The sequence below is a fragment of the Bison bison genome, unplaced genomic scaffold (genome assembly GCF_000754665.1).
Source record: "Bison bison bison isolate TAMUID 2011002044 unplaced genomic scaffold, Bison_UMD1.0 scf7180017864371, whole genome shotgun sequence".
Taxonomy (NCBI): Eukaryota; Metazoa; Chordata; class Mammalia; order Artiodactyla; family Bovidae; genus Bison; species Bison bison.
The window spans coordinates 15,163,062-15,173,801 of NW_011494943.1; the positions used below are offsets into that span (position 1 = coordinate 15,163,062).

Here is a 10,740-nt window from a genome sequence, read left to right on the forward strand (position 1 = left end):
ACTTTCATGCATTGGAGACGGAAATGGCAACCCACTCCAGTGTTCTTGCCTGGAGAGTCCCAGGGACGGGGGAGCCTGGTGGGCTGCCGTCTATGGGGTCACACAGAGTCGGACACGACTGAAGCGACTTAGCAGCAGCAGCAGCAAATAGGCTACAACTTAAGTGTTACACAGGCAAGGGAGGTTTATTTTACTCACAGATGCAGGGCCTCAATGGAACACTGAAAGAAAGAAAGAATCACAGGATCTTCTGAAACCTTACTTTTCAGAACTCATGGAGGAGATGAAGTAATAATGGAGTCAGCATCAGATCGGGTGGTGACCGCGGGAAGCTGTGAGGGCTGGGGAACCAGTAGGGGAGGCTCTGGCTGAGGCTGTGCATGGTTGGAGGTAAAGAAGGTGGAATGGGAAGGCAGGGTGCTCCACCTGGTCTGCATTCTAGGTGAAAGAGACTGTGTGCGAGTGTGAGCGTGTCAGATGGAAAGATGCGCCACACTGCAGAGGAAGTTATGCGGCTTCAAGGTTTTATGAGTGACAGCAGTTTTGCCACTGTCTTCCTTTTCTCCTTCCCCTCAAGTTCCCATGGGAAGGGCCTTCCAAAGCACAGTGTCTGCATCATGCTGCCACGCTCAGACATGCCACCTCCAGCTTCCCATACTGTCCAATTTCACACCAGCTCTAGAGGACCCCACGTCTCCACCACAGTTTGCAGTCTGTCTGTCCCTACAGGTAGGGTGCCATGCCTTTCACCTACAACATTATTACAGTTAAGTCCCCTACATACCAATAAGTGCCGTTCCAAGAGCACATTCGTAAGTTTGATTTGTTCAAGTCCAACAAAGTTAGCCTAGTTACCCAACTAATACAATCAGTTATATAGTCTGTACTGTAGTAGGTTATAATACTTTTCACACAAATAATGTAAAAAACATAAAATGTAAACATTTCTAACCCTATAGTACAGTACCTTGAGAAGTACAGTAGCACCAGCTACATCACTGCCGCTTTTACACTTGTTTCTGCACGTCCTGGGCTTGAAATAAAGCCACTGTACTACTGTACACAGGACTGCACAGCACACAAGAGCACAGCCGCCGGCAGAGGATGCACGTGCGCGACAAGGTGTGCCAGGCATGTGAACTAGCTCACGTGACTGAACATGGGAAGGCACATTCGCATCTTTGAAAGCTCACAACTTGAAGGTTCATCTGTGGGGCACTTACGATATTCAGATGCACCTAGAAGGAACTCCCTCCGTCCCTTTGTGGGACTAAATGAACTAAATTTATTTCATGATGGGACATAATCCAAATGCTATTCGACATGAATTCAGTCAGAAAGGGAATTAAACTTTTGCCTCAAACCACAAATCACTCCTACTCAAGACTAACCTAGCCTGTGATTAGCAAGCAGTGTAAACAAAGACGCCCAGTCTTCTGAGTCCTGTGTCTGATGTGGCTACAGCATTTCCAGAGCAGGATGCAGGCCCGTGACTGGTTTCCATGTACCACATGGTGTGCCCAAATCTGCCAAGTTCCTAACCCTGGGTTTCCCCTGTCAGGGCTGACTAGAACAAGCCATGGACAAGAAAGTTCAGCTAAAGCTCTCTGGATTCGACTCCTTCCGGCCACCGTTCTCTGTGTCCCTCTGAGGCATTTCACATTGGTGGCTGTGTCCTCCTTGCCTCTGTGACTCTGCTCAACCCAGGGAACCTGCCACCACTCTAACCACTTCTGCTTCTTTGCTGGTTCCTCTTCCTCGTGCCTTCTCCCACCCCTCCCCTCAACACGTGACTATGCCTCAAGGTTTGAACTTTTGGCCTCTGGATTTCTCTCCTTCTCTTCACTTCTTCTCCTCGGTAGGAATTAAAAAATCAGGTCACCTCTAAATAGAAGATTCCCAAATCTCTATGTCCAGCCCCAGCTTCTCAAGCAAAACGTCATCCATCTGCCATGTAAATGAGGCAGGTAAGTTGTCGTAAGGAATGGAACACTAGAGTCAAGTTGTCTGCTTCAAACGCTGGCTCTATGACCTCCCCATTATGACCTTGAACATGACTCTCTGTGACCCAGTTTCTTCATCTGCAAAGTGAAAACAGTGGCAATCTGTCTCGTGGAATTATCAAAATAATTAAATGAAATAATTGGGGAAAGATATGAGAAGAATACTTGATACACATGTTCAAAAAATGATAATACAGGTCCATTTTCCTTTAGCCAAACCCTTGGAGCCAAAAGTGTTTCAGAACAGTGGTATGTGTTATGTATGTTAAGTGATGCCCTTCTTGGGAGAGGGTAACAGGTGGTGCTCCCATGGCAGAGGCAGAACACACACAGACACTTCGTGCCCTCCTCTACACTGCTAAGCCTCTCCGGAAATTAGTTTGGGGCTTTGTAACTAGTTCTGACAAATAGCTGGGGACAAAGTTGAGTTCTGCACTCTCTTCCTTGGCAGCCACATGTTCCAGGTCAGAGGAGCCACCCTCAATCAGGGTCCTGACGTGGCTGTGGGGAACACTGTCACCTCCTTCCCTGCACTGGACACAGCTGTACAGTCACTGAGATTTACCTGTTAACAGCAAAAGTCAGTTTCTATATTGAAAAGTATGAATATTCACAATAAGTGCAATAAATAAAGACTGTAAATAGCCCTGTGTCCATTCAGGCCAAGTTTTGCTGCCAAATGAGTTTGCCAGAAATTTTAAAATACATAAATTTTAAAAAGTACCTTTTAGTTGGCAGTATTCTTTGGATTTCAGAACTGCAAAGCAGTGCACACACATACCTGCACACACAATCTCAGTCTTTCGCTATAATTGCAAACTCAACCTGATCATGTGTCTGAATTAGCTACCCTCCCTAACTAGTCCCCCTTGTCAACGGTGCCACTTATAATACTGGCTACAGGCTCAAACCTTTGAGCTCCGTTTGATTCGTTCCCTCTTTTCCCTTTCTCAGCAGATGACAAGACCCTGCTCTCCCCTCCAGAGACTCCCAGATGAGACTGCTTCCCATTCTCTCAGTCCTCACTCGCCTCGAGTCCCTTTCCCCTCCTGAACTCCTGAAGCAACCTCTGCACTTCTCAGCTCCCCTCTTCCAGCACATTCTACATGCCTCCAGTCTCAATCATCTTAGCCACTGCTTTCATCACATCCCTTCTTTATTCAAAAAGTAATCAGCGATACCCATGACCTATGGAATAAAGTCTAAGTTATTAACTATTATTCAAAGCCCCCTGGAACTTATGCTTACTTAATCATCTCACATTGTTTGTTCTCAAAGGGAACCCTCTCTCCAGCCAGATCGATGCCCGCCTATTTCCTGAAATACGCCATATGCATCCCTTCCCCTAGGCCCTTAATGATGCAGTCTCCCACCGCGGAGTGCTGCATTTCCTCCTCTCCACCTGACTAAACTCCTACACATCCTTCACTGCTTGGCTCTGGTGCCACCTTCTCCGGAAATGACTCTGTGACTCCTCTGGCCCAAGTTCTGGCCCACCTTTCACTTTCCTGGCCGCCTTCACCTCTCAGAATTTGTACCATATATTTAGGCACAGTCACATCCTACCTTAGTTTCTTTTTTTTCACATGTTTCTCATTTATAATAAGACTGCGTGATTCCTAGGGTACAGGGAATATAACATATTTCTTTTGTCTAAGAAGCTTGAGTATAAGCTCACGTTGAACTGAAAGGAGAGATGCCACAGCTGCTGAGAAAAAAGCACTGGTACAAAAATTCAGGCCTAAGGAGGTTCAAGTCCCCGGCCCACCAGAGCCAGTATGGTGAAAGGAAGAGTAAGAGCCATAGCCAGAAGGCAGTGCAGGCCTCCAGGCTGGGCTACAGTCTGGGAACGGCATACGGGCAACAGGAGTGATCAACGATACCAAACTTAAGTAGAAAAGACCTTCTCAAAGTCTGAACTCAACAACTGAACATGTAATCTAAGAAGATTCTCAAGAATTCAAAAAAAAAAAAAATCAAAGTGTTTATTAAACAAAGGTCTGCGAACCTCTGACCTGGCAAAGGCCCCCACGAGCCAGCATCTCTGGCACCCTCTCTCTGATTCTGTAGCACTCCCATTCCCCCACATTTCTATGTACCTTTGCTGGCCCCCACATCTTTGGCACCGGAGTCCTTATTTTGCCAAAGATAGTAAATAGATGAGAAGAAAAGAGCACCAAAAATAATTTTATTTGTGTGACTCAGAGAAGTCCTAAGAGATCAGTGGAAGAGGTGATTATAGAGCAACCGTCTTCCTGCCCCAGTTCTTTCTCAGTCCCCAGTCCTAGTGCTGTGCAAGGCATTCAGTGAGGATATGAATAAATCAGTGATGAAACGGTACATTCATTACTTATTGCTACTTAATTAAATATCACAGAAAAGGAAGCTTCTTACGAGATAGAATGTGAGACTTGTACACTGCATTGTGTTTTATTTTCAAACTAGCCAGCCTATCTTATCAATAACTCTTGAAAGAGAAAGGAAGTCCTGAAGAGTCAGGTCTATCACAGTAAAAGCAAAAGACAATCCTCTCAGTCCCTGACGCTGCTGGCAGAACAGCTCCTAGAATTCTCCTCCTTTAGAGCTGATACCAAGAGCCTGCCCTTCTGGTGCCTGCTATGAAGAAAACAACTTTTTCATTCTCAAGTACCAACTAGTGAACATCTCCGTTCAAGCCTCTACCTACCTCTGTGATAAGATTCAAGGAAAACAGGAATCTGTGGTAATAAGGATTCTATTTCTTTCTTCACTGGGATTTTCATATGCTAGGTTAGTTGCAGAAGCCTGCAAAGGACCATCTGATTGATAGTAATGCCAATCCAATAAAGGCAGAAAACCTTAACCTTTTCAGCTCCATGAGAACAGAACTGACGCAGTCACTACTGCTTTACACCCGTACCTTGTGTTCCAATGTATAAAGTGCTTTATATTCTATGAGCTCACAACTTCCAGAGGTAAACAGAAAAACTGAGGTTCAGAAAGGTCATCAGACTCACACATGGTAAAACTACTGTGACCAGGGGTCAGAAGACCTGGGTTGCTTCCTGGCTGTACTTAAAACCTTTGCATAAACACTTTGAGAATTTTTAAAGTATAACACACACGCTTATATTGTTGTTATTGTTAATTGTCATTGTTGACAGCATTCTCCAAACTATAAAATTCCACGTTAATGGATTATTAACAACTCAATGACTTCTGGGCCAGTGCTCCTTTCAGTACACTAAGCTGTCAACTTGGAGAAATAGCACCTGTTGCTAAAGCACTGCAAGTGATGACTTCTAAAGAGTCTGCACATTATGGCCTACAGAGCCATCCATGGGCCCCAATCACACCTAGGGTGAGCCACACCGATCCAAAAATGTGCAGCCAGCTCTAACCAGGCGGTAGGCTTCCAGGGACCTAATGGGAAAACACAAACCGCACAGATCCTAACTCCTATCAAATAGGTGGATAACCAAGCACGTCATGCCCCTGTACTTCCACAGCTGCTCAGAACACTTAGCTGTTCTCAAACCATTCTCTTTTCTCCATTAATCGCCTAGTTTGTTTACTCAGGGAGGAGGATGTCTGAAGTCTTGCCAAGCAGAGATATTAAATTAGGCTTTCCCATTCTTCCAGGCCTCAGTCCCAAACAGTTCTGTCAGTGAAGTCCCAGCTCCTGTGGCATTCCTTGCTGTGCCAAGCCTGAGCCCCAGGAGGCTACCATTCTCACTCTGAAGCGCTGCTTGCCCCTACGAGCACCAATCTATCCCCAAACAAACCACCTTTCCTACTGGCCAAAATACTTGGTTTCTTTCAACCAGGACTCTGCAACCTGAATCTTTAGCCCAGTGTGATATTTGTTAGACCAATTTGGCATCTTTTAGCCATTTAAATTAGGTTTTTGATCTTTCAGTCCTCTCTCCTCCTAAGCATGGACCTTCTGGCAGAAGTGGTAATGAAAAAACTGTTTATTCCTATCCCAGGCCCAAGCAAACAGAAGCAAGAATTCTTAAAAAGAGAATTCACTTTGTAAACTGTAAAGTCCTACAGTAACAAACTATTAACATCTCAAGACTCTTAGGCTGGGCTCTTTTCATTATATCAGGCTGTAAACACTTGTCCCCTCAATGGCTCTCACCACCCCCATCTTACCCCATCTCACACTTCCTCAGAAATGCATTCACTAAGACTTTCTTTCTCCTTCTGCTTTCAGGATTTTGCTGAAGAATATTTCTCCTGGTCAGAAGCTGAACATCCGCTACACTTCCCAGAAGAGACCACTCTACAACCTTGACTTTATTAACAGCAGAAGCTAGTCTGATATTTTCATTGTCCTTTTACCTAAAGTTAGCATAAAACTTTGAGCTTCAATTTCTAAACAGCCATGATAGTTCCACAGGTTCACATTCTCCCCAGAACCCCATGCCCTTGGATTAGACTATTAGATAGGTTTCCCACTGATGAGTTTATCACAATGTGTAGAAACCCATGAACTCATGACCAGTCCATGGAGGATGAATGTACACATCTCCAAGGATGTACTCAATTTCTTGCCCAACAAATCAATAGTCCCTTATATAAAGTTGTGCTAAGACCATAGCCAATAGCCACATGTTGCTATTTAAATTTAAAATAATTAAAACTGAATAAAAATTTAAATTCAGTTCCTCAGTTGCTCAACAGCTACGTGTGGCCAGTGGCTACTACACGGGGCAGCACAAATATAGAACATTTCTATCACCACAGAAATTTACTGTTCAGCAGTGACACAGGCTGCTTATGAATAATATTGTTGTGAGAAACAGTAACAGAACACAGGTAGTGAGTAACCAGTGCTGCCTACAAATCCACTAAAACAATTTGTCCAGGATATGAATTCCATACACTTCCAGCACTGCAAGATTTAAAAGCACATCTCAGCTTTAATGGTGATTTTATTCCTTACCAAAAACTTCTTTTTCTCACTGGCCCCTGCACATGAGCTTGTTGTGACTGTGGGGCTGTTCAGAAGGGCTGAGCTGCTGCTGTTGTGCTTTTTCTTTAAAAACAAAAAAACTGAGGTTAATAATTTGTATCCTTCATGCTGCAGAAAAAGTCTGATGATATTCAAGTAAACTGTGGATCCAAATAGCTAGTATCTCTTGTTAAGATTACTTCCTGAGAGTAGTCAATCTTCTTCACAGGCTTCTACTTCTATAACCACTGCCTTCACTCCCAAGAACACAGCAGTAGGCACAGTAAAAGATCAGGATTTTCTAATAGTAGCTTTAGTACCTTCTAAGCAGGATTCCTAAACAGTAACAGACCACTTCACTCCTCGGCCGGGTTCTTTCGGGCATTCCAACTCAAGAAAGCTTCCCCTTTTCACCTACTAACTGATATCCACGCTTACAGTCCCATTTGGAGAAGGATCAGCTGACTGGAGCAGCATTAGCAAGCACACTCCACATAGGAAGACAGGAAGGAAAGTGAGGTCATTAGGCTCAAGCCTGGGGGAGGGGATTCGCTTCTGGTAAAATGCTCCTTCCAAAAGCAGCTTTGAATAGAAATGTTACAGCAAGGGGGAACCCACACAATCAGAATAACGTATGAAAGCAGTTCAAGAATGGGCCCTATTCTGTTGCTCCCCCAGTTTACAAGGTAACCACAAAAAATAAAAGCAGCTCTCTAAACTACTCCTTCCGCTATAACTGAAACAAAAGGACTTGGGGTCCCCAGTTTTCCTAAAGGCAGGAAATACTCTGGGAGGTTACATCTAGCAGACCTCAGACAGAAAAAGTTCCAGCTCCTTCTACTTTCTCCAGGAACCAAGAGTGCTTTTGAAGAACTGGTAGACAAGGTGCATATGAGGAGAGAGAAGGTCAGCTGACAACCAAGAGAACCACAGGAGGAAATCATCAAACACGCTGAACACAACCCTCTGATGCCCACTAGAAGGAAGGCTCCCCTCACTCACGCCTCTCTGCTGCCAGAGGATCCAGCAAACAAGGAGGTCAGCAACACTGAACAGGAGAAGAAAGTTCTCAACAGTGCACAAGCTGAAATGTTAACAAAATAGAAACTATTTTCCTAAGAAAGCACACAGCTCTCAATAAAACAGGCACTCTCAATTACCTGAGTTAACTAGGGGAAACAGCTGTAAATAACAATAATAACAAAATCACTCATTCTTACCTTCAGAATATATGATGTTTTATTAAATATATTTCCCTTCCTAATTACATTTAAATAAACTAAAATCAATTAATTCTTCCTGAGAATATACTGTTTAAAGACCTTCTAAGCTAGAGATCATGCATCTGGATAAAATATTTGCCAAATGATAAGTAAAGGAAAAATTCAATGAATACTGTCCCCATAATTAGCAAAGAAATTACTCTTATTCTCCACAAATGAAATACTATTTACAAGGTCAGAGGCACAAGGCACTGGGACTCCAGATCATGACCCATACCTGTGGGTACACATCACTCACCTACCATTCAACAGACTGGAAGAGGAAGGGGCCAACAGCATTTAAACCTGTATTAGAGTATCATTGGCTTCTCACATATTTCCCATCTGAAACTCATCCCCAACAAAGTTAGTTAACAGCCACAGCTGCACACACCTGCCTATTTGGGTGACCCGTGTCTTTGCTCTTCATGGTCTCATATCCAGGCACCCGGGGACGTCGGCTCATCTGGAGGGCCACCAGGTCCTTCATGATCGAGTTCAATGCCTCCTGCTCGTCTGCAAAGAAAGAGAGCACATGGGCTAAGACACTTTAAAACAGATCACAAAAGAATGTACTTTCACAAATTGTATGACTCATACTCAGGGAGTTTTGCCCAGGTGAAATGACAGACCCTGTAACTAAATGACATAAATTTGCTATCTGTGAAAAGAGGATAACTGAGATCAGACTATGGCAAATTGAATTTTAATAGATTCTAACAGCTCTCCAATCAGATTTCTGGCAGCAGTATCTACCTATTCACTGGGAGTGAGAGAGGTACTCAAACAAACCAATTCTTCCAGTGCCAGAGAAACTCAACCAGGAAAAATAGATGAAAAGTTGGAGTGAAGTGAAGAACAACACAGCACAGTGTAGCAGGGAACTGAGTAGAAAGATGAATTCACGGAGAATCAATTATGAGACAGAATCAGTCACAGACCTATTCTTCAAGTATTGTAGAAGAGCATATTTAAAAGGTACCAAGCAAGGCTGCTGCTTTGAACAGAAGTTGTATCACAAGCCTAGCCTTTGAATGCCCCTTCCCAACTCTTTACAAGTTTACAGGCCTTCTGCTTCCCACAGGGAAGTCGAAAGGCAGTTCTATTGTTTTTCTTCCCTAACCAAGCAAGCAGTGTATTGTCTCTGCCTTATTGGTATTACTTTTAATCCCCCTTTCTTGAAATAGCATAGAGCACTAGAGTTCTCATGCATTGAAGACAACTGGCCAAAACCCGAGAACCTAAAACCAGGCCAATTCCACGTTTTGCCAAATTCCCCCAGGTCCTTCAAGAGATCCTTGTCCACTCAAATAGCAGTGGGAGGTTGAAAATAAACAGGTCTGTTGATCTGCAAAGAAACATGAGGAATGAGTTGTTATACTTGCTTTCATGACAAGTGAGTCACTTACGGACTTGAGGCACACCTTAAAAGAAGCAAGCACAAGACTCCACCCATAGAGTGTGCCTATCTTCTGCCCTTTATCACTGTCCCTTGAAAATATTCTAATACCCTGTGTACAGGAAAGACCAGCATGAAGCATAGGAAGTAAATGGCATCATCCGCCTCTCCCCTTGTCCTGGACCAAATCTGCTCAGGTGCCCTACTTGCCCTCTGAGGAGGTGCAGGAAGGAAGGAGAAGGGTACCCATGAAGAGATCTCTGCCTGCTCAGAAAAGTAAAATTAGATTCAAGACTTCTAAGAAAAACACCATTAGAGTAGCTTCCTTACTAATTCCACTTCAAAATACATACAAAAGTAAGAGTGATACAGTTGTAGTACAAAAAGAATGGAGTAAATGAGGTAATGAATGAGGACGAAGCGGGTATTTACACAAAGACATTTATTAAAAAATTAAAACTCATACAGCCCATCAATTATTTTATATTTTCTCACAATTTACCCGTAGGCTCCTTAAAGAGAACTTGCTTGGTTTTTGTTTTTTAACCTCTAAACCAAGATTTTAAAACTAGAGTATAACACCTAAACTAGAATGACTGGCTTATATACATATAATATAAATATACTCATTTATATTGGAGAAGAAAATGGCAACCCACCCCAGTATTCTTGCCTGGGAAATCCCATGGACAGAGGAGCCTGGTGGGCTATAGTCCATGGGGTCGCAAAAAGTCGAACACGACTGAAGCAACTTAGCATACACACGTGCACTTATATTAAATTTAACATAAATAATTAAATATATATGTATAAAATTATCGGACCAACTATAATAGTAAATGAGGGCTTCCCAGGTGGCTCAATGGTAAAGAATCTGCCTGCCAATGCAGGAGACGTAGGTTCAACCGTGGGTCAGGAAGATCCCCTGGAGGAGAGCCTGGCGAGCTACAGTCCATGGGGTCTCAAACAGTCAGATACGACTGAGCGACACATGCACGCACTTCACAGAAAACTGGGATCACTATGATTATGACTAGATGGCACTAGACGGGTGCTTTCTGAGGAGCAGCCACTGATAGTCCTAACAGCAGAATGCACGTGATTTTCACTATCAAGGAAACCAGCCTTAGAACTGAG

General features: G+C 43.6%; 1 protein-coding gene across 4 annotated transcripts in view; it reads right to left on the minus strand.

Annotated features, from left to right (window-relative positions):
* MAP3K3 (mitogen-activated protein kinase kinase kinase 3) overlaps nucleotides 1-10,205 on the minus strand; it is a 56,109-nt gene extending 45,904 nt beyond the window's left edge. Inside the window, exons 1-2 of one of the 4 annotated variants that reach the window (XM_010856454.1) lie at nucleotides 8,599-10,205; nucleotides 6,934-7,026 (exon numbers count right to left, since the gene is read on the minus strand). In XM_010856454.1, coding sequence (XP_010854756.1) covers nucleotides 6,934-7,026; nucleotides 8,599-8,694 — 189 coding nt within the window. In that variant the 5' untranslated portion in view covers nucleotides 8,695-10,205. The remainder of the gene's footprint in view (nucleotides 1-6,933; nucleotides 7,027-8,598) is intronic. The other 3 variants (XM_010856453.1, XM_010856456.1, XM_010856455.1) reach the window with 3 other exon arrangements.
* Nucleotides 10,206-10,740: the final 535 nt, after the last annotated feature.